At 42.1% G+C, this 27,839-nt stretch overlaps 2 protein-coding genes across 3 annotated transcripts; both read right to left on the bottom strand.

The window, feature by feature from the left end:
• Positions 1-503: 503 nt before the first annotated feature.
• Positions 504-9,175, bottom strand: adsl (adenylosuccinate lyase). 2 transcript variants are annotated; one of them, XM_029250449.1, is made up of 13 exons: positions 8,881-9,175; positions 6,463-6,666; positions 5,177-5,221; positions 4,999-5,078; positions 4,722-4,893; positions 3,901-3,947; positions 3,667-3,757; positions 3,450-3,519; positions 2,509-2,656; positions 2,289-2,379; positions 2,037-2,126; positions 970-1,146; positions 504-732 (listed from the first exon to the last, which is right to left on the bottom strand). In XM_029250449.1, exons 1-13 carry the CDS (start codon positions 9,025-9,027, stop codon positions 646-648), a joined length of 1,449 nt encoding a protein of 482 aa, XP_029106282.1. In that variant the 5' UTR covers positions 9,028-9,175; the 3' UTR covers positions 504-645. The 2 variants fall into 2 exon arrangements, with proteins under 2 accessions (XP_029106282.1, XP_029106283.1); XM_029250450.1 differs by lacking the exon at positions 8,881-9,175 and adding an exon at positions 8,789-8,874.
• A 4,240-nt stretch (positions 9,176-13,415) lies between these two features.
• Positions 13,416-24,487, bottom strand: LOC108928813 (uncharacterized). Its single transcript, XM_018742966.2, has 12 exons — positions 24,328-24,487; positions 22,903-23,013; positions 21,782-21,931; positions 21,485-21,622; positions 20,449-20,607; positions 20,198-20,344; positions 19,849-19,974; positions 19,381-19,420; positions 19,168-19,219; positions 18,218-18,950; positions 14,667-14,973; positions 13,416-14,344 (listed from the first exon to the last, which is right to left on the bottom strand). The coding sequence occupies exons 1-12, from the start codon at positions 24,334-24,336 to the stop codon at positions 13,416-13,418; spliced, it is 2,901 nt and encodes a 966-aa protein (XP_018598482.1). The 5' UTR covers positions 24,337-24,487.
• Between the last annotated feature and the right edge of the window lie 3,352 nt (positions 24,488-27,839).

Raw genomic sequence — 27,839 nt, 5'->3', positions numbered from 1 at the left:
ATGGCCTGGACAGAGAATGACAGAAATTGGCAATCTAGGGTCATAGAACTTCACCGAGATACAGCGCTCTTCTCAGACATTATACACTGTATAGCCTTTCGCTACACCTGACTGATGCCAAGTAGAACATTAAGGTTGGATCGTTGCAGCTAGTAGCATTGGGACAAAAACAAAAATAAATTACTTGATACAGAGAAGTATCAAAGCCAGATTCTATATCTGAAAGTTTATATGTTGAAGTACTGTGGCTTATCAAAACTGTGTAGAAATACTGCATATATCTCAAAAAATGAAATGAGTTCCTCTAAACTACTGGTCATCCCAGAGAATCACCATAATCGATGGACTCAAAAAATATGAACACTTATTTATGGGATTTTTTTTTTTTTTTTTTTTTTTTTTTTTTTTAATTCATTTACCTTTCATTCAATTTCTCCAAAGCAACTTACAAAGAGCTACCCATTTATAGTTTTTTTTTTTTTTTTTTTTTTAATTGTATCAATTCAGGGTAAATACTTTGTTCAGGAGACAAAAGGACCAAAAAGACCATGTCTCCAACCACCACATGACCTACTACCCCTTTTGAGGTAAACAGACTTGAATTTCACTCCATTCTTTCCCTTCGCCTTGACACACACCCATGTTTTACAGTTCCAGCTCAATTGTGACATCCATCTTGCTCCTGAAAGGCTCAAGTAGGGGGTAAACCTCCTCTGAGAGGAATCGGGTCACCTGGATGAAGAGAAAAACCAGAGAAAAGGAGGAACTGCTCTCAGATTTAAGCAATAATCACTCTTTATAACCACTGCAGTGACTTCTTATTAAAATAAGATATAAGAAGTGCATGCATAAAATGTCAAAATTCCTCAGTCAAATCCAATGGTTTAGCACTGACTGAACCACGATAAGCACTGAAGGAAACAGAACATCTGCTGTAATATCTGATGGCACATTTATAATACACTTTACCTGCTGAGGGGCTCTCCCTGTAAACGTTTTGGGGTCCAAAAGGGCATCTAGCTGATCCAGGATGGGGGAGAAGTACGAGTCAGCCTTGACTCGATCCAGAAGGTCATTGTCACCCCCATCCTGCTTGACCACAGCAGCAGCTTGTTGAGAAAGCACTCGGATCTTCTCGTGGCAGTCCTGAAGGTCAAGAACGTATTGTAATAACTTGGTCCAATTATGATTGATTGTATTATTTGTCTGAAATGTTGCCAGCTCTTTAACGCAGAATAACCATTTTTATAGCAGAATTTATAGGCTAATACACTGGCATAATTACAACCAAAAGCCTGTTTGTAATACTTTTTTCTTAAATCTACAATCGCATAAGGCACAAAATCAACAATATTTATGTCGAGAATTTAATAAAATTACAATAAAAAAATATATATAATTTTAGTCCTTGAACTTATTCATGTTAGGTTCCTGTGAAATTTTGCATTTTTTTTTTAAACAAAAATGTACATTTTAAAACATTATTTCAAAACATTAAAACTACTGAAAATAAAAAAAGTGTCCACAACCTTTTACTCAAAGCAAATTGCTGTCCAATTCATTCCATGACCATTTACAACATTCATTTCCTTAATAACCAACACAAATGAATACCAGGCTCAAGCTGTAAACACTGTGGAACCAAACTGAATTAATCTGGTGCTGCACTCATGCCGTTTGGGTGTGTTTTTCCGACATTTACTGGTTGAGCTTGTAAGCACAGGTTGCGTTCACTCCACTAATATCTGAAATTTTGGGGAAGGTAAGTAAAGAAAATGAAGAATAATCTGGAAAATGTATTATGTCTGAAAATGCGTAACATGACCGTTTGGAACACAAGGAGACAATGTATTCTGCTAAATTGTACAACAGCAGGGGATTATTGTGGGAACCAAAAACCTCTAGGTTCTACATCAGCAACTGTAACCACCATGCTCACAAATGTTCTGTTTATTGCAAATGAACGCTGCTTGACTCAAAGAAGATTGACTAGAAAAGAGAAGTGGGAAAAATACATCAAAATGCAAGGTGAGTACCTGTCTATTGCCTCCAGCTTTGACCATGGCCATAATGATGTTCTCTGTGGCCATGAAGGGCAGCTCGTGGCGGATATGCCTCTCAATCACCTACAGCCAGGCAAGCAAAGCCAACACAACATCTTCAGGACAAAACTGAATGATATTATTTGCGAAGCACAAGTCAAAGAGCTGAAGCACTGCATGCAGCAATGCTTCAGTTTAAAAAAAGATAAAAAGCATTCCGTTCATTTAGTGAAAGACCTCTCATACCTTGGGATAGACCACAAGTCCTTCCGTTATGTTTTGCAGAGTACTAAGAACGATGTCAGCAGTGAGGAAGGCTTCAGCCAGAGAAATTCGACTGTGGAACAGAAAAAAGGCGAAGACAAAGTAACGATGATTGTTAATGTTAATGAACATACATATGCAATATGTACAGTACCTTCTTTGTGTAGTGCACTGTGTTAGGGACCTAAAGCACAACACATACCGGTTGGCACTGTCATCCAGCGTTCTCTCAAGCCACTGCACAGAGGCCGTCTGTAGCGGGTCTGACAGCAGCGTCATAAGGTGACGAGACAGGCTACAGCAGCGCTCAGCCCGCATTGGGTTCCGCTTGTACGGCATTGCGCTGGATCCTATAAAGGAGGGATGGGAATCACACATGAACTAAGGTTGCCAAGTACAATATAAAAGAGATAGAGAACCACATATTTCAATTACCAATTTACTTTATTTCAGCTTTTATCATCTAAAACAATTTAACACATTAATGAAAAAAACTCAAAATGCCTGCAACACAGTTGATCCTTGGAGCAACAGACTATAAGGGTGGGTGCAGTGTCTGGTGCTCTGAAAACTCTTCTCCACACACAATTTATTATACGAATAAATATATATATATATATATATATATATATATATAAATATATATATATACACACACACACACACACACACACACACAACTGAAAAAATCATACAAATCAGTTTACAAAACAGAAATTAGGACACAATGGATAACAAGTGCTGTGAAATGTGCAGACGAGAGCCTGCTTTGTAAACTTTGACAAAAAGAGGCACTAAGTCTGGGTCAGTTAGCTGTGACAGGTCTACATGTACGGCTCTTCTGAAGATGTGTTTTGTAAATGTTTGCACACACACGGAGACACAGATAACGACACATATATGTTTGTATGAGTTTATATATTGTTGCTCATGTCTTTTTGTTTTTTCTTATTTTTAAAAAAAAAAAAAAAAAAAAAAAAAATCCCCAAAAAATAAAATTTCTCACCTGCTGTTCGTTGCCCAAAAGCCATTGTTTGTTATTTTCCTCATTTCTATTTTTTTTTTTCTTTTTTTGTAACATCCTTGTGTGTTGCTCTGTTCTGCAAAATGTCACTGGAAATAAGACGAGCAGCAGATCCTCACCAATCTGTTCCTTCTCAAATGGCTCCTCGAGCTCCTTCAGGTTGGCCAGCAGGCGGATGTCAGTGCAGATCTGAGAACAGTATGGTCAGTACCCACTAAATTCCAGATACACACAACACGACAGGCACTCAAACACTGCAATGGTGTCCTTTAGCTGTGACTCAGCGGACTTGGACATACATCGGGAATATGGATCTGAATATGGAAAAAGGCTCACCTTGTGGACAGTGGCTCCAAGACTGGCCAGCACCGACAAGGTGTCGATGTCCACCTTGCGACTATAGGTCTGTCCTGTCACAAGGTACGCCCTAAACAGGTACCAGCAAATATCAAAGTACTAAAATACACTGAATCCTGAAGGAGTACTAGATTTCTGTACTGATATTAAACATCAAGTAAATCATGTTTATTCCCACAGACTGAGAAATCTGCTTGCGGCAGTTGAACTTGCTTTTTAAATCCTGCCATTTCCGTGACCATTCGGTCCAGTTCCTCCACCTGCAATATGAAATGTTTATTCAGAAGTCGTCAACAATAGAATTCATCATTAATACCTTTTCAATATGCTGAAAAACCAGGCAATTATTATATAGAGCAGATTAGCAACTGGGGCAGCTGAGAGCATAGGCTGTTACAGCTCCTGTCTTTGAGCCCAAAGGTTGCAGATTCAAATTCCACCTCCAGCTGTAGTACCCTTGAGCAATGTACTTGCCTTAAATTGCAGTCAAATTATCCAGCTGTGTAAATAATTAAGTAATAAGTATCTTAACATTGTAAGTTGTTTTGGAGAAAAGCATCGGCTAAATGAATAAATGTAAATTAGGACTAATACACAAAAAAGCATATGAAAGTCCAAAATAGAATACTACTACTATAAGAATAGTTATTACAGTACTTCCAAAATGCTTACCAGATTTTTCTGGAGATGTATACGTTTATAGTTATTAATTTAGCAGACACTTTTCTCCAAAGCAATGTACAACAATAACTATATAGTATTTGACCCCTTTAAACAAAGTGAATTACAATGCTGGATAAAGTACACTAAACTCAAACTAAACTAGAACAAGCAAACGCCATATAGAATGAGCAGGGATCAAACCCATGTCCGATTACATCCTCTAGGTGATGTAAGCCAGTCTTTTGTATATCCTACCACTTATGTTCTTTTTTCTTTCCCCATTGTTCTTTAAGAGAAGGAGAAAAGCTTTTCTAGCACTGCTGATCTATAACTGTCAACTTCCATTCACATCAATGCAAGTGTCTCCTCACCTTGGCATGGTCCCCCTGGAATAGTTGCAGAAAGCTGGCCTGAGTGCCTGTGGTTCCCTTCACCCCCCGGAAACGCAGGTCATCCCGGGCACGCCGAAGGTTCCGCATATCCATGGTTAAGTCCTGGAGCCACAGGCAGGCCCTCTTGCCCACCGTGGTCAGCTGAGCAGGCCTAGCAGGTGGAGTTGGAGGAAATGAAGGGCAAACACACTTGTTAACCAACATCATGAATATGAAGACCACAACAAAAAACGAAGATAATAAAATATTAACCCACTGATAATGCGTAAAGCCCAAAGTTGGCAGATCAGCATATTTCTCAGCAAAATTTGCCAGTCTGTCCATCACTCGTGCCAGCTGGTTAAGAGAAAGCCAGAGAAAGCTTCAGTTCAAAGAACCATAGAGGAAATTCATTCAAGGAACCACCTGGATTGGTATTTCACTCAGCTTCTCACCTTGGGCAGGAGAATTTCGAAACCGTCGCGCAGAACAATGAGGTCCTGAAAGGAAAGCACAGAATTCAATGTACTCTTTCGTAACCCTACCACATGCAGCTTTTTAGTGGACTTTAATGGAAGTTCACTTCCACAGTACACTGGGTCACTATTAGCACTAGAAGCCTGTTCAAAACATGATATATTTGTAAATCCAACCACTACCTTAAAATCAATAAAAACTTGATAGATGCCCTTCAATTTATTCACAGGTTAGGTTTTGTAAAAACCTCAGATAAAATGATGCATAAATTAAAAATTCTCACTAAAACATTTACCTATTCCAAATTCAACTACTTGTCCAGTACAGGGTTGTGGTGTTTAATTATCTGCAATTACCTGACATTAAAGTCTACTTGATTACTGAACACAAAAACATGCCATCTCCACAATCTTCAGTCCAAAGCTCACAGATTCATCACATTCATCTGCTGTCAGTTTACTTTATTATCTACATTTACATTTTTTCTCATTTAGCAAACGCTTTATTCCAAACCGACGTACATCTCACAGAAGTAGAACCCATAGAACTAAGAGCTACACAATCAATATAGATATTGATCAATGCAGATTGCCGGTATAACCACACTCTTTTGTGTCATGTTGAGCTACTTGGTAGCTTTCATTGCAGGGAATAATAAAGTATTTTATCCTAAACATCAGAGATATACCTTGACTTGACTGAGAAGGTTCTGTTCAACTCTTGGATATTGCAGTAATGTACTCTAACATTTTATTTCCAACTATATTAAATTAACTGAAAATGACTGAAAACAAAAAACGTATTTCCAAACTCATATTTAATGTCAAATATTATATAACCCATAAATGTGCAACGTTTATCATCTTGTTACTGATTACCCAAGAACACCAGTAGGAAGCTGTGGAAAGGAGTTGAACTAATCTGTCCTACATCTTTTAACATTCGTTTGTAGAAAGAATGCTCAGTCGACAAATTCCTTAAAATAGGTAAGAGAATCGCTTTTAACTAGAGGACCCAGTATATACAGTTTCACTATTTCACAACTTTCAGAAGTGTACAATGAGAGGCCCTCACTGTGGATGTGAACCAGAAACCTTCAGGTTACAAGTACACATCCTTAAGCAATAAGCCATCAGCTGCTCTTAAATTAAATAAATCACAGGCGAATAAAACTGTCCTCTTCAACAAACAAAATCTGATTCCCTCGTGCAACAAAGACGTAGCCGCGAGCCCCCTCTCACTCACTGTTCTGTTAGAGCCTCACCGTATTGTCTCCCACGTAGCACGAAGTGGCTCCCAAGTGGATGATGGGTGCAGCAGTGGGGCAGCAGTAGGCAAACGTGTGTACATGCGCCATAACATCATGCCTCAACTTTCGCTCTTGTTCAGCTGCCATAGCAAAGTCCACATCCTCCACCCGGCTCTCCATCTCAGCCACCTGAGCGTCGGTGATGGGCAGGCCCAGGGCCTAAGGTGCAGATGCAGGAAAACGTGAAAAAAGAAGGGAAAGTCATCCACTTTCCCAAAGAGAAAATCAATCCAAAGCATGCAGGGATAGCATTCATCTCCTACGTGATTCACAGTTCATCCGTTCAGCGCGTCTTAAATCAAAACTGACATTCATGGCTCTGATCAACTCAAAGTTCTAGGGTGCTGAGGTCAGGGCCTTGACTTCACTAGGAATAGACCTCGCAAACTCCCCCAGCAGCAAAGTGAACAAGCACTTAATATGCGGGACACTGATGTTCCATCCAACACCATCTCGCTACACGCTTACATTTACACTTATTCATTTAGCAGATGCTTTTCGCCAAAGCGACGCACATCTCAGCAAAAATACAATTTGTGCCTTACATTAAGAGAAAGAGACAGCTACAGACATGTGATTAAGTAAACCTAGTTTGTTACTTTCCACTTGATGCACCGATGTTCATCGCTCAAGTAGATGCATAAAACGCAGGATAGTGAACCCTGATTTAAAAAAAAGAAAAAATCTGTAGGAAGGTTAATAAGGTACACAAGCATTCACATACAATGCCGGAGTACCAGGTGTGTAAAGGCTTATCTGGGGATGATCATGAAGTTACCGTGCATGAACATTTACACCATACATGAACTTGAGAGATGATGGGCGAAGCGAGTTAGGAAAAGGTGAGTTTTCAGACCCTTCGTGAATGTAGACAGAGTTTCAGCAGTTCCGAGTGAGAGGGAGGTCATTCCACCACGACGGAGTCAGAACTGAGAACTTCCGCACTTTGCCTTTCGTGAGTGGGACCACCAAGTGGGCAGAAGTAGAAGAGCAAAGGGGTCTGGTTGGGATGTAGCGGTTGATCAAGCCTTGCAAATAGCTAGAAGTAGTTCTATTGATGCATTTGTAGGCAATAACCACGGTCTTGAATTTGATTCTGGAAGCTATAGGAAGCCAGTGGAGAGAAATGAGTAGAGGAGATATATGGGAATGCTTTGGCAACTCAAACACAACTCGTGCAGCAGCATTCTGTAGAAGCTGCAGAGGTTTGATGGCAGTAGCGGGAAGGCCACACAGGAGAGAGTTGCAGTAGTCCAGAAGGGAAGTCACCATGGCCCGGACAAGTACTTGGGCGGAGTCAATTGTGAGGTAGTGACGGATCCTACGAATATTATGCAGGATGTACCTGCAGGTCTGGGTTGTGGCTTCGACGTACCGAGAGAAAGACAGACTTGAGTCAATCATCACTCCCAGACTCTTGGCCGAGGAGGTAGTCGAAATGAGCGAGTTGTCCAGTTTGATTGATAGATCGTGACAGGAGGACAGGCCAGCTGGAAGGTGAAGAATTTCTGTTTTGGAGAGGTCGAGCTGGAGGCGGTGATCAGACATCCGAGCAGAGATGTCTGACAAGCAGGCAGCAATGCGTGCAGAAATGTATGATGCTCCAGGTGGAAAGGAGAGGAAGAGCTGGGTATCATCAGCATAGCAGCGGTATTTGAATCCATGGGGAGACTATGATTGGGCCGAGGGATATACGCTTCTTCAGCCATTGGGTTAGGTCCGCTAAATGCCCATTAAGGAAATCAATGATGAACTTCAGACTCGTGTCTTGGCCTCTGTCTTGCTGGTCAGCTGAGAAACACCATGCGACACAGGCATGAACTTTATCAACATCTTCTTTCTAAGTTAACCCTAACCGCCGAACACTGGGGGCATTCATTCAAACTCAATGGACAGTGAAGTGAGAATTTAAAAAGTCAAAAACAAGGTTCATAAATCAAGGGGGGGAAGCACACTGCTCTGTACGTAATCTTTTTCAAACTTAGACGAAGGATTCAAGCGTTTAAATGGCCCGAGACTAGGTAGTTACTGAAAGATCTGAACGCGGACGATGAGTTCAAGCTCACGCGGATTAATAATGGGCGACGTGAGGGGAGCACGTGCACGACGCGCCTCGAGGAGCTGTAACCGTCCGCAGGAGCGGCCTACTTGGCGAGGCGGCATTTGATTTGGACAGCTATTTTTGCACTTTGTAATTTGAGATGAGTCGCTAGGAGACACCCTTCAAACAAGCACTCAGCTGGAGGGAGGGAAATAAAGGTCTACGTATTAGACAACACACCTAGTTTAGAACACCATGCAAAAGTTGTGAATTCTTTTCAACAGCCAGCGGCGCGCTGCATCGTCACTGTTAAGAAGTAGCGGAACTCCAACCTTCTCGGCTTTAGCCAGGAAAATCCACAGTTTTCTCCACGTCGTGAACTTCTTCCTGTCGCTGAAGTTGTACGACATCTCCTTGCTGGCGTATCGTGACACCAGAGGGGAGCGGTACTTCGTGAACTCGTCCTCTGGCGCCTCCATGGATCAGATATATCTTTCAGTCGAACAAAAGTGGCCTGAACGCTTCCTGGGCGACCCTTCCACTACAGCCACGAAAGAGCTCTCGGGTTCGCTTGGCACTTTACCCCACTGATTCAATGTTCGTACTGCGACATTTCCGAGCGGAATACGGCAGAAGGTCAACAATTTTTAGCACGACACACGTATCGAGATGCGGCCGAAGGTCGACTCTTCTCTGTTTTAATCTTTCAGTGCAAATCTGTGGGACCTGGCTGTTATTAAAATGGGGGATCAATGCTGAGACACACGTTAGCATTATTAGTATTAATGCCTTCAGATTTACTTTGAAAAGCGGACGCAACTTGTAAACATATAACGCGTCTCATTTTGACACCAGATGTCGCAATAACACAACTCTATATAGTATTGTTGCGTGAAGCTTCTTTGTCCTCCACTGAAAAATGCAGTTATTAAAAGTATGATTCCACACACAAAGTATAAGTATAGTTATTTGAAAAAAAAAACTCAGAATTTTACGTTTTGGCATATGTTGTAATATACGTTCTGTGTATGGAGTATAAACTTTTTCTGTTTCCCTCCAAATGTATTAGATATTTGGAAAAGACCTCCAAAATGAATCATACATTTGCTTATACTTAAAATGTACTTCAAAAAGTACATTTTTCACTGTTTCCCTGCTCCACGTAGCACTGAAATGAAACAATTTAAGGAGCATCGGAGGAAACATCTCAAAAATGTTCTCTAAATTTAATTTTCCATAAAGAAGTTCAACAAGAACATGAGGGTCATACACATTTTGTATCCACGCCTCTGTCATTTTGGATCTTCGAGATGGTTCATCACATTATTATTGTTATTCTTCAAAGCACTGTTGTGACTTTGGCAGCAAACAAAACAGCAGCCAGCGGAGGACGAAATACTCCAAAGATGCTGGAGATGGATCGGCTACACCCTTCGAAATCCCTCTTTCAGCATCACGCAGCAAGCCCTACTGGAACCCACAAGGGAAGAGAAATCAAGGCCGACCAAAAAAACAGCTTGCGCCGCGACATAGAGGCAGATGTGAAGGAGATGGGATGCACCTAGAAACAACTCGAGAGAATGGCTCAGGGCCGGGATGCCTGGAGAACTCGGCTGCGGCCTACGCCCCAGGCGGGGTCAAACGTGAAAGGAGAACTGTTGTGACCATTTAGCTGACGCTTTATCCAAGACTATTAACAATAGTTCTCCAAACTGAACTTTTTCCATCAATGTAATATTTTTGGTAATTATGCACGTTGTTCACTGCGTTAACACACCCTAACTACTATGCTGCCAGCTGCCCCTATAGCATAGAGCGTGTGTTATTGGGGCAGCTGGCAGCATAGTCGTTGGAGCTGCTGCCCTCAAACCCAAAATTCACACGTTTGAGCCTCACCTCCAGCTGTAGTACCCTTGAGCAAGGTACTTACCCTTAATTTCTCCAGTAAAAAAACTACCCAGTTGTATAAATGGGTAAATAGTTGTAACTTAAAATTGAGTTGCTTTTTGAGAAAAGCATCACCTAAATGAGTAATTGTAAACATGTAGCCATACAAATACATTTAAAAGAAAATATATAAATAATTTAAAAGTTTTTTTTATTGCATTGTGTTCATACTTAAACGCAAGAGTGCTGAAAGCCTGAGGTGTAATTCTCCCTGCATTCCTGTGCGAACTTGTCGAACATCTCACTCGACCAGTCGTTCCAAACTCCCATAAAATGCACGAGTAGGAAAAGTGTACCAAAGAGCGGCTTTTCAAACGTTGAGTTAAATTTTAAGAGCGATTTGGGGGAGGGGGGATCTGAAACAATTTAAAAAAAAGATCATTTAAGGCACCTGAAACCACATTCAAAATCAAGCAAATGTGCACGATGCGCTCCTTCGATAAGCATAACGTAACATGGAAATTGCAGGCTAACGGCCTTTTTTTACCACACATTCTCATTAATATCTATAAAAAGTAAGAATGTGGTTAGACCAAGACGCTCGCAGGTGTGTCAGCCTAGAGGCAGGAGGTGGGGGGGCAGGATGCCAGCCTGCACCTTTGTGTTCTGCTACAACTCAACATACCTTCATGCGTTGGCTGTGGAAAAAATATCAACTTTAAACATGTCACAAAACTCTCCTTCTTTCAAAGTTTTTCTAATGCTGGGTTAATTTCTTTACCAAACCAGCAAAAGAGAAACTTATAGATGCAAAATACCATAATACTCCCTAGGTATAAACTAAAAAAAAATGTGAGATGGTTGCTTTCAAAACTTTTGAAAGCAACCATCTCATTTTTTTTCTAGTTTATACATAAGGAGTATTATGCTATTTTGCATCTAAATCATCTTGTCAGCCAGGGGATTAAAAAAAATAAGCCACAGTACTCAGAGAGCTTAAAAAATGTACAGATTCTTGAACACCGAACACTTCAACATTGGGAAACATCGCATCTAAATTAACCCTGAAGGTGACAATGCTGGAAAAATGCATGAACACTTAGGAAATTAACATAAGAATGTCTTATTTTTTCGTTGACACCTAATAATAGATCAGATCCTCTTGGGTCTCAGTAAAAAAGTTCTAGTCCCTGTTGTAGGATGAATGCTTTTTAGTCCATTTCCATTATGACTGGGTGCTTAGGTCAGCACAGACACACACAACTTGAGCACTACACAGTGAACAACATGCATAATTACCAAAAAGATACTTGTTTAAAGCCATAAATGTGAATGTTAAGTGTTTCATGTCAGATTTTAAGAAAAATATTTCTCAACCTTTCCATCTGAACTTTCGAATTTCAAGTATTTAGCAGCGGAACATTTTAAACTGTGCTGGGTGGTGCAAGAGGATTTGGGTTCGATCCCTGCTTGGTCTGTGTGAGGTTTGCGCGTTCTTCCTGGGTGTTTCCTCCCACAGTGCAAAGACGTGCTGTTCAGCTGTATTGGTGATACAAAAAGGAAGTCACCCATAGTGTGAGCAACAGGAAGAAAGTTTTTCACGTGACTCATTGTACATAGTATCAAGAATTGTATATCACCTTGTGCAAAATAAGCTGTGGGCTGATACTGGTGTTTATTGGAAGTCACTTTGGAGAAGTGTCTGCTAAATAATGGTGTTTATTTTGAATGACAGTCTACAGTGTATATGCTGCAGCAAATGAGTGCTACTGTGTGCTGTGGAATTACATCAGAACTGTTATTTCTTCAGGAGTGTGCATTATATTTGGAATCCATTTTACCTACTTAAAACTATAGGACTTCACTTCCTGCTAAGTGCTCAGTTTGTTCACACAAATGGTGATGCTATAAATTGCCCGTCTGTTCAACATTTGAATAAAGTGTCAACTTCCATACAGGTTTCTCCAAACTGAAAAATTTGCTCATGCAAAGTAACTAGCCTCTGTTCCAGGGAATATTTAAAAAAAAAAAAAAAAAAAATGTACACAGCAGTGTACAGCTACATAGTTCTCTCCATGGTTGATCAGTATCAGATAAGCTTAAGAGAAATGAGATTTGGGCTTGTCAGCATACACCATCTCCTTTTTGACAGCAAAAAGCCTGATTTTGTCAATTTCAGAGATAAACTCAAGTCAGTATCATGGGTCCAGACAATTCCAAGTTTTAAAAAAGGCTTCCTAGTATGAAACTAGTAACCTTGCACTTTGGCAGCAATTTTTGCAAAAAATTAAATATACAGAACCTTAGTCTGCTTGGCATTTTTAAAGATGACCTTTAGAGCCAAAGAACTTGCTTTTAAGGATAAGGCCAACAGACCAACCTCCTGCTCCATCATACTCATACCCTTTAACTACACTTGCGCAATAAAAGGCAACTCGAAGATAAAATAAGGTTAAACTTTACCGGCTTCTCAATTTCATTTGAGGTAGAGGAACATTTACCACTACATGTAGTTCTGAAATATTTAGGAGTCAAACAGCTGAAGTTGCATTTCAGTAGTTTTATTAGAAAACAATGAACATTTTCTACACTCAAAGCAGAAACTAAGCACTATATACAGAACCATAGCTGAATTCTATTAAATAGATCTACACTGACAAATTTCATAGGTTGAAATGTATAGAACAATTTGACCTCAGAGTTCAGAAAGTGAAAGATATAGGCATTGAAAAAAAAAAAAAACAAAAAACAAAATTCAGAGTCATGTAACAGGTAATATTAATTTGTTTTAACCATTAATGCATTGGGAAGAGTACTGCAAATATACACACACAACAATCTATAAGTCTCACTCTTAGCTCTGAACACAAAACTAATTGCTATATACATCTTGCCTTTTGCAGCTTTTAAATCAGTGTGAAACTATGCCCACGGCAATGGAATTCATTTTTAGGAGGGTCTTCCCCTCCCCACACCTGCCTTACGATGTCACATTGCTACGACTGCTTCTCCGACTCTTGGCTTTCCGCACCTCCTCCATTAGATCCTTCAGGTACTGGATTTCCTTCCTGATGGATTCTGCCTTCTCTGCCAGCTCCCGGTTCTTCTTCTCCAGTTCAGTACACTCTGAATTCAACGCCTCTTGCTCTGCCCTCTTCTTCTGGCGGTACCGGGTGGCTGCAGTCTTGTTTTGCTCCATCTTCTTCAGCTTCTTCTCAACCACTTTAGTGGTTCCTGAGGAGACCGATTTCACCTTCACAGTCAGGGCTGCAACTTGAGGGGTTTCTTTGGACTTGGAGGGAATGGAATAGGGCTTGGTCCTGGAGGAACTGGTGCCTGGGTGCAGTGGGGAGGAGCAGGGCCAGTGCGGCGGTGACCCACTGACTGACCCAATGCCACTGTCGCTGTCAGACTGATCATCAGAGCTAAGGGTGGCCGCTGTGCTAGAAGCTCCGGTCAGCTCTTCTTTGGGGGACAGAAGGACAACGAGGGATGGAGAGAGGGAGAGGACAATTTTCGGCACTGGGGTATTCTCCACAGGTGCTGACTTCTCATTTGCCGAGATGTCCACCTCACTGCCTAGGTCCAGAGTGAAGCTAGGGGAAGGAGGAGGAGAAAGGGAAGAGGGCAGGCCTGGGGAAGGGGGCTCAGATTTCACCTCTGTGTCAATTTGAGGGTGGCTGGGAAATTCAGACAAATGGTCACTAATCTCTTGGGTGGCAAAGGGGGTGAATAGGGGATCAGAGAGTGGGAGAGGATCTAGATCCATGGGAGAGTCCAGAGAGGCAATGAGGTCTTCAGGGGAGCTTGGGGCTTCTTCAGAGTCACAGGAACCCATAAGTGAGTCCAGGTCAAACTCACTCAGGTCTATCTTCTCTGCCATCCAGTCCATGCCAGAGAATGCATCCTCTTAAGAAAGAAATGTCATTAGGACAGATGTTTTACAACGTGACCATGACAAATGCAAGTTATATGCTGCTTAATGTACAGTTACAACTTAAACAGCTTTCAGGCAACAGTTTAAAGCTAAAAAATACACTGCAACATCTTTTATTCTTGCAATCAAGAACACGTGAGCAGAAAGGGATCTACCTAGTAATTCACTGGGATTATTGAGATACAAGGCTAAGGTGTGGCTCAGGATCAGGTTACAAATTTACCCAGTGGAGAGCAGATCACATAACAGCACATACTGTAATCACTAATTTACAGGAGACTTCAGCAGCCTCACCTTTGCTGCTATCTGCACTGATTGTGGCATCCAGCAGCTCATCTGACAGCCAGCGGAGGGAGAGCAGTTCAGTCCCTACCTTACTGCTCAGGGGAGAGGGAGGGGAGACAACTGAAAGTGGGGAAGTGAGGGAGGTGTCAGCATAGTATAAGGATGATGAGAAGGGGGACGTCGGTCCCCCAGCTAGAGGTTCCTCTCCATCTTTGTCCAGGAGAGCCCCAAGGGGGTCAACCGTCAGACACGAGGGCTCCCAGAGCAGGCCCTCCGTGTCTTCCAGGCCAAGCGTAGAATTTAGAGCCATGGCTAACAGTTAGGCGAGTGCGTGACAGGACCAAGAAGAAAAGATGGCGTTTGGCAGATTCTGAGTCTGACGTGAAGTTGAGTAGGTTTTCTGTGCTGTCGACTGCAGCAGTGCTGAGTGTTGCGTTGAAGGACCTGTAAGAAAATTTAAATATCTCATGACTACATCCAAAAACATTTGACATTTTAATTTTGTTAGCTAGTAACATTAATATTTAAAAAATATAACATACATGTCCTAAAGTATATACCACACTGAAATAATCTGTAAATATATAATGTACAAAAAATTATAACTAACTTTAAATCTAACATCCTCCAGCCTTAGTCATAAAAACACTCCTCCCTCAGTTGTCTACATTTCCAAATATGGGCATGGTCCGACCAGGGGCTCCACCCACATCTTGTGACTAGGGCGGTCTCCATAGCAACAGCAATTACCACCCATTGTCAACCAAGCGCCGGTGACGGAAACGGCAGCGCGCCCCCGCCTCGCCCCTTAACGGAGGCGGCGTAATGGACGCAAATGCCGCCATTTTGACCACAAACTCGTGCTCGTCGTAGGGCAACGAACGCCATTTTACAAGCGCCACGTTGTCGAAACATCATGAGACAACAAACCACGCACAAGAGTTTTGCTGCTAGTTAGTTACAAAATAATCAGTTACTTAGATCAATACTACATTTTAACCTAGTGTGTTATTGCTTTGTACTAAACAACAAGACTGAGAATACGGTTTGATTCGATTATTAAGCATGACTTAATTTCTCCTTTAAATCAGCCCCAAGCAACCACAGCGTAAGTAAGTCAGTGGTTCTTCTTAAACATACGGGAGTGGGTCACGATCAGGTTACAGATTTACACTAAAAATCCCTCACAGCATCATGCCGAACCGCACACTACTTCTTAGTACTTGTCAACTTTCTGGATGCAAGTTCTTCTGTAATAGTTTACTTACGCCATTTTGCCAAAAGTAGAGGTTGCCAGTGCACCGGATTGCTGCACTGCCGAGTTTGCCGCTGCTGGAATGGCTGCCGCCTAGCCGTTATACTGCCATTTCGGGTGGAGAGCGAAGCCGCTCGGTCCTCTAATTCTTATAAACTTCTCAGCTTATCACCATACCATCGAACTAACTAAGGGCGACAGCTGTCGAGCTGCTTTTATAAATTCGTAGAACACCCAACTGTATCCTTCCGCTAAGGATGTGCGTTAGAATCAATGCGCGAATAGAAGCCTCAACTCCGTTGCTCATAGGCTAGTGCCCTACTGACGTTCAAGTGTCACGAGAAGCGCCAGGCGCTGTGGTTTCCCGCGTCTTGGTGGTGCTCTGTATAGTTCTACGTTGGATAATGAGGTGTCAACGTTAGAATAATGTGACTGTATAATGAATATATAATGTAGTTCCTCAGCCACATAGAATAATGGTGATGATAGCATCCCGTGTTAAAAGTGTATTAATTTATATATGAATACATAACGTGCAATTATATAATACAACTGTATGAAGTGCTCAGACAAGGGTTAATCACTGAGGCAGACGTACCTGCGCAGACCGGTGCAAAACTGTTTATTTGAACCATATAAAATCAATAAACTACATACAAAACGCAGTATTTCTTTATTAGAGGGTATTTCACACATTGAAAGTGTAACGCAAGCCTGCGTGCTTTCTATGTGACGACGTATTTTGCACTCGTGACTCGTGAGATTTTAAGTTTTAATGTAACATCGTCGTCGTGTAATGAATCGTTGACATTCGGATAAAGTTTTATGCAGCTACTCGTGTGATGAACATTGGTTCATGTGGAAAGAAAACTTAACTGTTTGAGAATCACACGTCTGTGTATCTAACTAAGTCTCTCTTTCTGCTAATTTAACGTACAAAATTGTATTTTCTGTGAGATGTTCGTAGCTTTGGAGAGAAGCGTTTGCTTAAATTGATAATGTAATGGAACATGAGACTGTCCAGTTTGAGATACTTCTTACAACAAACCTAAACGATGTAGTTTGTTCCAATGATGACTATTAACGAAGTTTTTTTATTATTATTATTATTATTATGACATCTGTTTTTCAGTAGTTGTCTCAGGTTTGTTACTAGCCTAGGATATTATGCAAACACAAACTTCTTGGAGGGACGTGCAGCAATTTACATGAGTTAGCGACAAAAGATGTGAAGACAAAAAGAAATAACGGCGGAGTTACAGGCGGATTAAAACATTTTACAGTCAAGAAGACAAAATATTCCATTAACAAAAGATGCGTGTATCAAAAAGGTCTTTACTCGTCAAAATGTATCAGTACACTCCAAGATTCATATGTAACGCTCTACATTATATTATATAGTACTACAAAGTTAGGGTAACCCTTTTATAGTACATACACATGTAGCTTTAAAAATACCACTGTGATCAGATTTAAGGATTTGCATTTATGTATTAGGCAGCTTCAGAGGTCAAAGCACCAGGATCCTAATGACCGAGGATGTGGCGCGTTGTAACACAAGGGACGGTCACGGTTCGCTCTTACTACAGTGAATATTCACAACTCATTACATTTCATGGCAGGAAAACGTTTTACAAGCATTTGGGTCAGGTTTTAAATATTTTATGGTTTTCAAGTTTAATGGTTTTAATCTTATCAGTCCGTTTTTGACAGGGAAATGGGGAAATAGTGCTGTTCTGCCCCCTGGTGGAAGAAGCCCGGCTGAGTCAAACAAACCGCCCCGTTACATTTACTTATTTAGCAGATGCTTTTCTCCAAAGCGACTTCCAATGAACTCTATGTAGTGTTATGAGCCCACACACCTTATTCACCAGGGTGACTTACACTGCTAGATACACTTCTTACACTGGGTCACTCATCCATACATCAGTGGAACACACTCTCTCTGTCACTCACACACTATGGGTGAACCTGAACAGCATGTGTTTGGACTATGGGAGGAAACCAGAGCACCCCGAGGAAACCCACGCAGACACAAGGAGAGCATGCAAACTCCACACAGACTGAGCGGGGGTTGAGCCCATGTCCTCTCTCACCACCCAGGCGCTTTGAGACAGCAGCGCTACTCGCTGCCGCCATCCCACCTTCCAGATACTTACTCCTCTACTGAAAAAAGCTTTTTCTTATAAAAATGGAAACCTTCAATTTTGCTATAATAATTACAATCACTGAAAAATGGAAAGTATTAGTGGCTCAGATTTACCAATGACACATTGAAGTCCTGTTTTTCTCCACCTTTCAGTCAGACCTGTGAAGTTACAGTGGAGAAAATTTCCTGAACTCTGTTGAGGTCATCCAGGGCCTCCTGCAGTTGTTGGGTGAACTCATGGACGTTCCTCCCAAATTTGGTCATGGAGTCTTTCTTCTGCTTCTGGCTGTCCTCATCAGAGCTACAGTCGTCCAGCACGAAGCCTTGCAGGATCCCAGAGGACCTGCAGGCCGTCTGAATGGAGCTGACGTTGTTCTTGGCCAGTTCTGCCACAACCAGCACTGACCTCTCATCCTCATGACCCTCAAATTTCAGCTTGGAGATGTCGTGTTTTTTCAGCTCCCTCACTCCGGCGGCAACGAACTCCAGACTCCTGTCAATGTCCAAGACTTCAGCCTTGTAGTCATGTACTATCTGCTCCACCTTCTTCTTGTCAGAGCTGCTTCTTTTTTTGTTTGCAATGGCAGCTGCAGCCCCAGTCGCCCCACCTGCTGCGACTGCCCCCACTCCTACTGCTGTCACCGCCAGTGAGGCCCCCATGGTTATGGGGGCTAGGACGATGCCCGCCACTATTGCCACACTGCCAATTCCCCCAGTGGCACCCCCAGTGATGGCTTGAATCTTCATTTTCCTGCTAATTTTGTCGCTGTTCTCCACAACGCCATTTAACTCAGCTATATAGCTCCGGAGAGTCTCGGCACTCTTGTTGAAGCAGCTGGTGAAAAACTTCATCGCCATTTGTATCCTGTGAACTTTCAGTCTGAACACTCTGGAAGATTACAACAGAAAGAGTCAGTGCTCTGATATCATGACAGTCTTGCTCAAAAAGGCCAAATTAAACATTTGTATAAAGGTGTAACTAAGGTTCACACGTTTGTTCTTCGTTTATCATCATCAAACGAGAAGCTGAGGCTGGAAGAACCTTAGTGAAAAAAGTAAAGGACACATATAATGAACATTCAAAGAACTGAAATTGTTTGTCCTACTTCAACTTTTCCTCCGCACTTGATCCATCTCCCAAGGATATATCCTCCCACGCTAAAAGAGAGCAGTTTTACGGTCAGTGGTGAAGAAGCTGGGTAGAGTATAGATGGTTGAGCCAAAGTCCTGATTCCACAGAGTTCCTATAGGTCTTGGGGGAACGTGAAGCAGCATCCAGTGAAACAGTGCAACAAAACAAATAATAATCGACTACTCACGCTCCACTGTGTTCCACCATTCAGTCAGCTCATCTGTCTCCTAAAGTAAAGACAGAGACACACATAGCTTAAAAACATGATCCGCATGATCAGAATGTGTTTAACATCCAGAGCATGGTATTTGGAACACACACACACACACACACACACACACACACACACACATTGTCAGAACCGCTTGTCCCATACGGGGTCACGGGGAACCGGAGCCTACCCGGTAACACAGGGCGTAAGGCCGGAGGGGGAGGGGACACACCCAGGACGGGACGCCAGTCCGTCGCAAGGCACCCCAAGCGGGACTCGAACTGCAGACCCACCAGACAGCAGGACTGTGGTCCAACCCACTGCGCCACCGCACCCCCATGGTATTTGGAACATCTCAACAAATTTCCATGCCAACCTCTAGTTTAGTATTATTGCTGTTACTGCGTTAGTGACCAGTGTAGGACCATAACACAGCTGTGTCACCTTCGACTTATAGCCTGAGTCTTGCAGATCCTGGTAAATGGCAAAGTTCTTGTTCTCATCATCAGTATGAGGTCTTGCTTTGGGTAACAGTGGCAGAGGCTTGTTTGTTCTTTGATGCCCAGGAGTCTGAAATCACAGGTGCTTAAATGTAAATACGTTACTGGAAAATAGGTGAAGTAGATGAACAATGAACCCAGCTGTGGAGCAGCTCAATGGTGGAGACCCAAGACAATTTTATTTGTTAAATGTACTGATTTGTTAAATATTTGTCGTTAGTGTCGTTCTTTTTCGGTCAAACTAATTTTCATATTCATCACGAAAATTACGTGTACAAAAAGATTGTCCTTACGGTATCTGGAAGTATCTCCAGGTATATGGGAATGTTCTTAGAGTCTGATACAGAGGGGGAGTGCGACGCTGAGGTTGCCAGTCTCGGATATAGGGGTGGCGGTAGAGGTGGGGGCCGTGGCAACTTTTCCCCACTGTCTCTGGAGAGCTAAAAAGTGGAAAGCAGAACAAGAACACAATGAACGTGAAATTCATTACAATCCCTCCAGGAAGAGGAAAAGTGACATACAAACCCTGCTCTGCCATAGTTACCTTCAGATTTGGTATTGTGCCAGGACACTCTGCATTGGAGTCACTTTCAAGTCCTGAATTTGTCCCATAAAAGGGAATTCTGGGAGGTTTCAGGGGCTTAGGGGGAAGAGGAGGTGGCTGGCGAGAAAGACTTTGAGCCTCGGATCCCTTGTGGTCCTGCTGTCAAAAGCAAAGTAGGGGATGATGTAGACAGACTAGAGGACGAAAAACTACAATGGCAACATCAGAGTACATGGAGAAAATATACAACTGAATCATTTAAATTCCTGTCACAAATCTCTGCCTGGTATCATGCTCACTTTCTTGCATTTTTCTGTGTCATTTCATCACACCGCACAAAACACAGATCATATTGGATCGCATGCAGTACCAGTCAGAAGTTTTACACCTGCTTGAAAGTAGATATGCTTGGGACAAGAAACACTAAAACTGGACGTTTCGTGAGCGGAAGCTGCTTTTATGGAATGACTAGTCAATATCTGAAGTATCTGGGGCCAACTAGCCCATAAATTGTATTTCCAAGACTGAGAAAGAGTGGCATATGTGTAGCGCCTGTGTGGTTCCCACCATCCAGTGTGGTGGGGGAAGTGTCATGGTCTGTCACAGTGTATCATAGCATGCTTGTCGTGGCATATTTCAGAGGCAGGCCATCTGATCAGGACTGCAGGTACTTGGGCTGTGTTTCATTCCTCAGCAGAATAACAATCCGAAACACATGTCAAGATTGCGCTAGAACTATTTGGCACAAAGGGAAATCAAAATAATGACCTGGACCTAAAACATCATCACTTATGAAAAAAACAGCTTTACAGCAAGTGAACTTCAATTTTTGACTGGTAGCATATGATCTAATTCCTCACAGATTTTATGCTGCAGAGACTTCAGAACGAAAATTACACAGCAGACAATGAAGTGTGAATTCCATCAATCCCCTTATCCAGTTTTCAAGTTGGAAATACAGCTGTACAGTATCCTATCCACATTGGAGCAGTGCATTTCGACTAATGCTCAACAGGTAGAGCTTTTAAAGTTTTACCTCTTGCTCAACGCAGTCGTTCGTAAGCAAGTCTGGATTCTCATACAGTCGCTCTGGATTTGATGTCCATGCGGGTAACGGTGGCAGGGGCTTCCGCTTCTTCAAGTTTAACGACCGGATTCTCGAAACCTGGTCAGTCTTGATGTTTGCAAATCGTCACAATCTTAGTTTCGGGGATTTGAGGAGAGAACTACATCATCACTCGCTTTACTGCTTGATCATCTTTCCCTCATTTCTTGTTTTCGTTAATTACCATTAGCCGTACAGTCATGAAGGACGCTGGAAGAATTTGGTTACCTCTGGCTTCTGAGGAGCATCCTGCACATTTTGGGTGTTTTCAAGCAAGTCCGGACTTTCATAAAGCGGTTCCGAATGAGACGTCCATCTTGGTAATGGTGGGAGGGGCTTTGTGGTGCTCAGCGATTGACTTCTTCCAAAGTGACTAGCCTGAGGGATCACAGTGATGAGCGCTGATTTGGAATCAGTAACTCACATCCACAGAAACTGTCCAACTGAACAATTACACAATTTCTCAGGTGATGTGTGGTTTTAGTTATTACAGTCAAAAGAAGTCACTATTGAGTTGAGTTGTCTGTACTTCTATATGATATGTAGTACATAATGGCATCACTAGGCTTGGTGTCACCCAGTGCGGTAACTCATGTTGTCACCCTCCCCCCTTGGACCTCCTCCCGTACCAGACCATACAGAATCCTTAGTAATGTTTTTTCTACTAATGTTACTCGTAAATTGTAATTCCTCTATATCACTGAATGTAGCGGCAATAGTGGTGACATAAACAACTAGCAAAACTAAAATGACACCTTTAAATTGCAATATCATACGCACAGCCTAAATGTATTTACATTTACATAGTTTCATGTGGTTAAAGTGAAAATTTGGTGAGAAAACAATAGATTTGGAAATAAAAACATTTAAGAACTACATCAAAATCATGTTTATTTTAACGTTATTGATATAGGTTCACAAATACAAATTACCACAGTATTGTGGGTAAAACAGCGGAAAATGTGACAAAATCAGCGACTATAAAAACAGCAGCAGCGCGTGCTTGTAGCGCGTGGAGACGAAACCACGTGATTCGAAGCGTCACTGTAATTGGGTAATAATGAGAGCTGTGAGCGGAGCGCATGAGAAGGTTCAGAAAGTAAATGAGCGCAGAGTTCTACCCTTGCAGGTATATTGACACATGTAAACTGGGCTTTATTAGGAAAATGTTTTTGTTGTTATAACTAACTACACAGATATTTTTTATTAAAAAAATAAGAAATTTTTGCTGAAACACTGCACAAACATTTTATAGACAGTCATTTTGGTGTCACCCCCTGGATTAACTGCAAGCTCACAAAATCTGACAGAATATAATATTTGAAGGTCATGACCTACAGCTGTCCTACCTTTGCGTTAACAGTTTCTTGGCAGTGCGGTCCCGAGGGAGACTCTCGTGTGGGTTTTGAGGCCTGGTCGGGCCGTGTGAGAAAGATAGTCCTGGGAAAGAGGGGAGGCGGCTGTGTAGGAAGAGGATTGGATACTTTATTTCAGCGTAATTCTTTTCAGCAGACGAAGACGTTTAATTTCCAAAATAGAGTAACTAACGAAAAATGACAGCAGGTTCCCCTTTTCACACCTCTGGTCAATATATTTATACAGATAGTCACATTAAATGTTTCTTCTTCCATTAGTGCTACCAAAGGTTTTCACCTTATTTATCATTGCTGTCAAAAATAAGTAACTTCAGCTCCCAATAAAGTGTTAGAACCAGACATTTTTTGGCACTACCTACTACTACCAGCGAGTTGAAGCTGAAAACAAGGGTGAATCGATCCATTTGTTTAGTGGTGTTTTGCAACAACAGTAGCCTTTACAGTTAGTTTCTCTAAAAGCAGTGCAGGTTTAACCTGTTCTTTTGTGATGTCATTGGACAGTCCTCAATGGCATCTGAATGTTAGGCAGCTTTCCCCTTGTTCTAAATGTGCTGCATTCTTTCCCCTCTCATGCATTGTACACACACACACACACACACACACACACACACACACACACACACAAAGTGTCTACAACCGCTTGTTTCGAGCAGGAGCCTAACCTGGCATCACACCCCGGGTGGGACGCCAGTCCACTGCAGGGCACCCTAAGCAGGGTTCAAACCCCAGACCCGCCAGAGAGCAGGCACAGGCCAAACCCACTGCACCGCCACACCCTCCATGTGTCATATATACACACACACATTTTCGGAACCGCTTGTCCCATACGGGGTCGTGGGGAACCGGAGCCTACCCGGTAACACAGGGCGTAAGGCCGGAGGGGGAGGGGACACACCCAGGATGGGACGCCAATCCACCGGAAGGCACCCCAAGCGGGACTCGAACCCCAGACCCACCGGAAAGCAGGACTGTGATCCAACCCACTGCGCCACTGCACCCCCCATGTCATATATATTTTTTGTTTATTTTTTAAAATTATTTCTACAACACATTAAGCAGCAAATTCCACCCTGTAGCTTATACAGCTAACACCTCTCAGCTTTTTGACTCATAATGACACAGGTTCACCTTTATTCAACACTTTCCTCCAAAGCCACTTACAGTGTTAAGGATAGTTACCTACCCATTTATACAGCTAGAAAACTTTACATTAGAGTGATTTCAGGGTAGGTACCTTACACAAGGGTGCTACAGTCAGAGATGAGGCTCAAACCTGTGACTTTCAGATCCAAAGGCAGTAGGTCTAACCACTACACCACTAGCTGTCTCCTTTTGTGTTCTTACCCAAAAACACATTTAAGGTGAGAAAAGTGAAGAAAAGAAAATTCAAGCACTTACAGTGGCCATGTCTTCTCCTTCTTCAGCTTTTTAGTCATCCAATCATCCGACCTCATTGTAGTCCCTCCCTACATTTTCCCTTCTGCATGTTTCCTTTCTGACTCAGATGCCTCCGAGTGCCGCGCTCCTTGTCCCTCACACCCGCACACCGATTCTCTTTCCCCACCTGCTTTACGATGTTTGTAGTATTTGGCACCTGGGGAGAAATGAGGGCGGATCTAAGCTCCGCCTCTCGCCATGCTCACACTTACGAGTTTCGCAGGCAACAGGAACGACACCACATGGAGCAAAGCTTTACATGACACATGCTGTAGCACAGCTGTTATTTCCTTGCTTACCTGACGCTTATATCCAAGGTAACTCACAATTTTACATGTTGACACATGATTTAGATTGAGTACCCGGGTTACAGATACTACAATGGGCCCCTTACAGAACTTAACTTAAAAACAATTCAATGTCTGCATTCCAAAAAATAAGCATCGGTCTAACAATAGCTGCACGTGACTATTTCAGTATGTTTTCGTCAACTGAAAGGAAATAAGTCTTCGCCATGCTTCGTTGTCCAAGTAACTAACCATACCCCACTTACCCCGTAACGAAATTAGGAAGGCATGGCTATCTAATAGGAGGCGCAGGAGTCCAATATCCCCCAAAGCAATATTATGACTCTGGGAGCACTTGCAAACACAGGGTAAAGAAAGAGAGAAACAGACGGGGAGAAGGAAGTAAAGACACGGCAGTGAGTTTCGACATGTCACATATAAGTGTACCATGAAATATAAGTTATTTTAGTGTTCTCTCCGTTCATCCCTGCCCCATAGCCTATTGCGCCTAGGCTACATACCTCTACAGTATGTTACTGTACTGAATACTGTAGGCAAATGTAACACAATGGTAAGTATACATGTATTTGTGTATCTAAACATATGTAAAAATTAAAAAGGAACAGTAAAAATATGGTATAAAAGATGAAAAATGGTACACGTGTATAGGACACTTACCATGAATGGAGCTTGCAGGGCTGGAAGTTGCTCTGGGTGAGTCAGTGAGTGAGTGCTGAGTGAACGTGAAGGCCATTCCTGGTACAGTACTCTTTTGTACTGTACAGTACTTGTACATACTGTGCTTTACTGTACACTACTGTAGACTTCATAAATACTGTACACTTAGGCTACATTAAATTTCTTTTTAAAAAATTCTTTATTCAATAATAAATTAACCTTAACTTATTGTAACATTTTTTTTTACTTTATGAACTTTTTAATTTTTTTTACTTTTTGTCTCTTTTATAATAACAGCTTAAAACATAAACACATTGTACAGCTGTACAAAAATATTTTCTTTCTTTAATAAATTACCCTTATTCTGTAAGCTTTCTTTCTACTTTTTAATTTTTTTTCTTTGCTCTTTAACATTTTTTGTTAAAAACTAAGGCACAAACACACACATTAGCCTAGACCTACACAGGGTCGGGATCATCAATATCACTGTCTTCCACCTCCACATCTTGTCTCACTGGAAGGTTTTCAGGGGCAATAATTTCCATGGAGCTGTTATCTCCTATGATAACAATGTCCCTTTCTGGAATACCTCCTGAAGGACCTGCCTGAAGCTCTTCTTAAGGAGATGTCACTCTTTTCAGAAATATGTCCATGTTGGTTTGCTTGGTTTGTTTCCTTTTTTCATCATAGATTTCCTTTTATGCAGCTAATGCATCATGAACATTCCTCTTTATTAATGAAAACCTTTCGGTGTTGGGGTCCATGTTTTCAGACTTTTTAAGGAGCTTGTTCAGGTCTGAAAAAGCTTCTGCTAAACCTTTGGCTGTGAATTTTCTTGGGGGTTCTTCTTTTTCATCACCTGCAGTTTCTATTTCTCTTGCCCCTTCTTCAGCTATAGATTCCTGTTCCAGTTCCAACAACTCCTCATTAGTAAATTCATCAGAAACCACCTCTAAGAGCTCCTCAATGTCATCATTATCCACATCCAAGTTAAGGTTGTTTGCCATCTCAACCATAGCCTTGTTGATTTTTGCAAGCTCCTCAATCTTGGAAAATCCTTTTAAGACATGGACAAACCTCTTGAGTGTCTTCTTCCAAATGCCATTCATACCCAAGCCCAAGCCAGGTTCTTGATGCAGTCATAGATGTTGTAATCCTTGCAGATTTGCATCAGTGTCTTCCTCAGTTGCAGCAATAGCCTGGGCAAAGGTCCTCCTCAGGTAGTAAGCCTTAAAAGCTGCTATAACTTCTTGATCCATTGGTTGGATCAAAGAGGTGGTGTTTGGAGGGAGAAACACCACTTTGACATTGGGATGAAGATCACCAATAAAAGGAGGATGTCTGAGAGCATTATCAACAATAAGCAAAATCCTGAAAGGAGTGTTATTCTCCAAACAGTACTTCTCCATTTCGCTAGCATAGCAATTCAGAAGGGCATCTTGGAAGAGGAGCTGGGTCGTCCATGACTTCTTATTGCTCCTGTAGTACACTGGCAGTGTGTGCTTATTGACAGGCTTAAAGACCCTGGGGTTCTCACTGTTCCAAATCACAAAGGGTTTTCAATTTGTAGCCTGCCACATTGCCCCCAAGCAAGATTGTTACCCTGTCCTTAAAAGCCTTGAAACCTGGCATTGACTTGGTCTCCTTATGAATGAAGGTCCTTTCAAGGATCCGCCTCCAGAAAAGGGAGGTTTCATCCATATTGAAGATTTGCTCTGGCAAGTATTTTTCCTCCACAATCAGCTTATCCAGAGTTTCCACAAATTCTTCAGCCGCCTTCACATTAGCACTCGCAGACTCACCACTCACTTTCACATTATGCATTGAATAACGATTCTTGAATCATTTAAATCACGCAGAGCTAGCAGTAAATTCAACATCGTAGTCAGGTCCAGCCTTTTCTTTCAACATTGCAAACAAACTTTTTCCTTTGGCCGTGATCGTCAAGGTGCTGAGAGGAATACGCTTCTGTGTCTGGTCTTCAATCCAGGTCATTAGAAGTTTCTCCATATCTGATATAGGCCCTCCTCGCATTTTTGTTAGTCTTGTTGCTTTCAATGAAGCAGATCCTTTAACAGCTTCCATCACTTTGTCTTTGTTCTTCAAGATGGTAGCTATGGTGGAATGGGACATGCCTAACTGGCAAGCAAGAACTATCACTGATTTTCCAGCTTCGTAGTCCTTAATCACCTTTAATTTGGTTTCCAGGTCAATAACTCGACTCGCCTCACTAGCAGTAGATTTTGTACGCTTAGGGGCCAATGATGAACAAATGTGCTATATGTTTATACGACTGGTTTCTTTACGGCTACGACGTCGAGAGCGCCCCCATGGGGGGTCCTGCAAGTTTCCCCGCCCCAACCACCAGTGGTGAGCATCTAGGACCTGCACTCCCGACCGGATGCACGTGAGACCAGCGCTGGACATTGGGACACTTGTGGGGCAGGCAGCAACGGGGACTCTGCTATTCTTTTTTGACAGGGGGGCTATGTAACAACCCGCGTTACT

This window comes from Scleropages formosus, chromosome 3 (genome assembly GCF_900964775.1).
Source record: "Scleropages formosus chromosome 3, fSclFor1.1, whole genome shotgun sequence".
NCBI lineage: Eukaryota > Metazoa > Chordata > Actinopteri > Osteoglossiformes > Osteoglossidae > Scleropages > Scleropages formosus.
The sequence above is the reverse complement of the archived record's forward strand: the minus strand, read 5'-3'. Positions and strand labels throughout refer to the sequence as shown.

What these genes read in the sequence shown, in the direction of transcription:
- LOC108928813 (XM_018742966.2), bottom strand. An exon ending in ATGGTGGAACACAGTGGAGC is followed by an intron (nt 19,220 to 19,380) that starts GTGAGTAGTCGA and finishes GCTCTCTTTTAG; the next exon opens with CGTGGGAGGATATATCCTTG. An exon ending in AGTGCGGAGGAAAAGTTGAA is followed by an intron (nt 18,951 to 19,167) that starts GTAGGACAAACA and finishes GTAATCTTCCAG; the next exon opens with AGTGTTCAGACTGAAAGTTC.
- adsl (XM_029250449.1), bottom strand. Translation starts at nt 9,027, where the DNA reads ATGGAGGCGCCAGAGGACGAGTTCACGAAGTACCGCTCCCCTCTGGTG. An exon ending in ATTTGAGAAGGAACAGATTG is followed by an intron (nt 2,657 to 3,449) that starts GTGAGGATCTGC and finishes CCTCCTTTATAG; the next exon opens with GATCCAGCGCAATGCCGTAC. An exon ending in GACTTGTGGTCTATCCCAAG is followed by an intron (nt 2,127 to 2,288) that starts GTATGAGAGGTC and finishes GCCTGGCTGTAG; the next exon opens with GTGATTGAGAGGCATATCCG.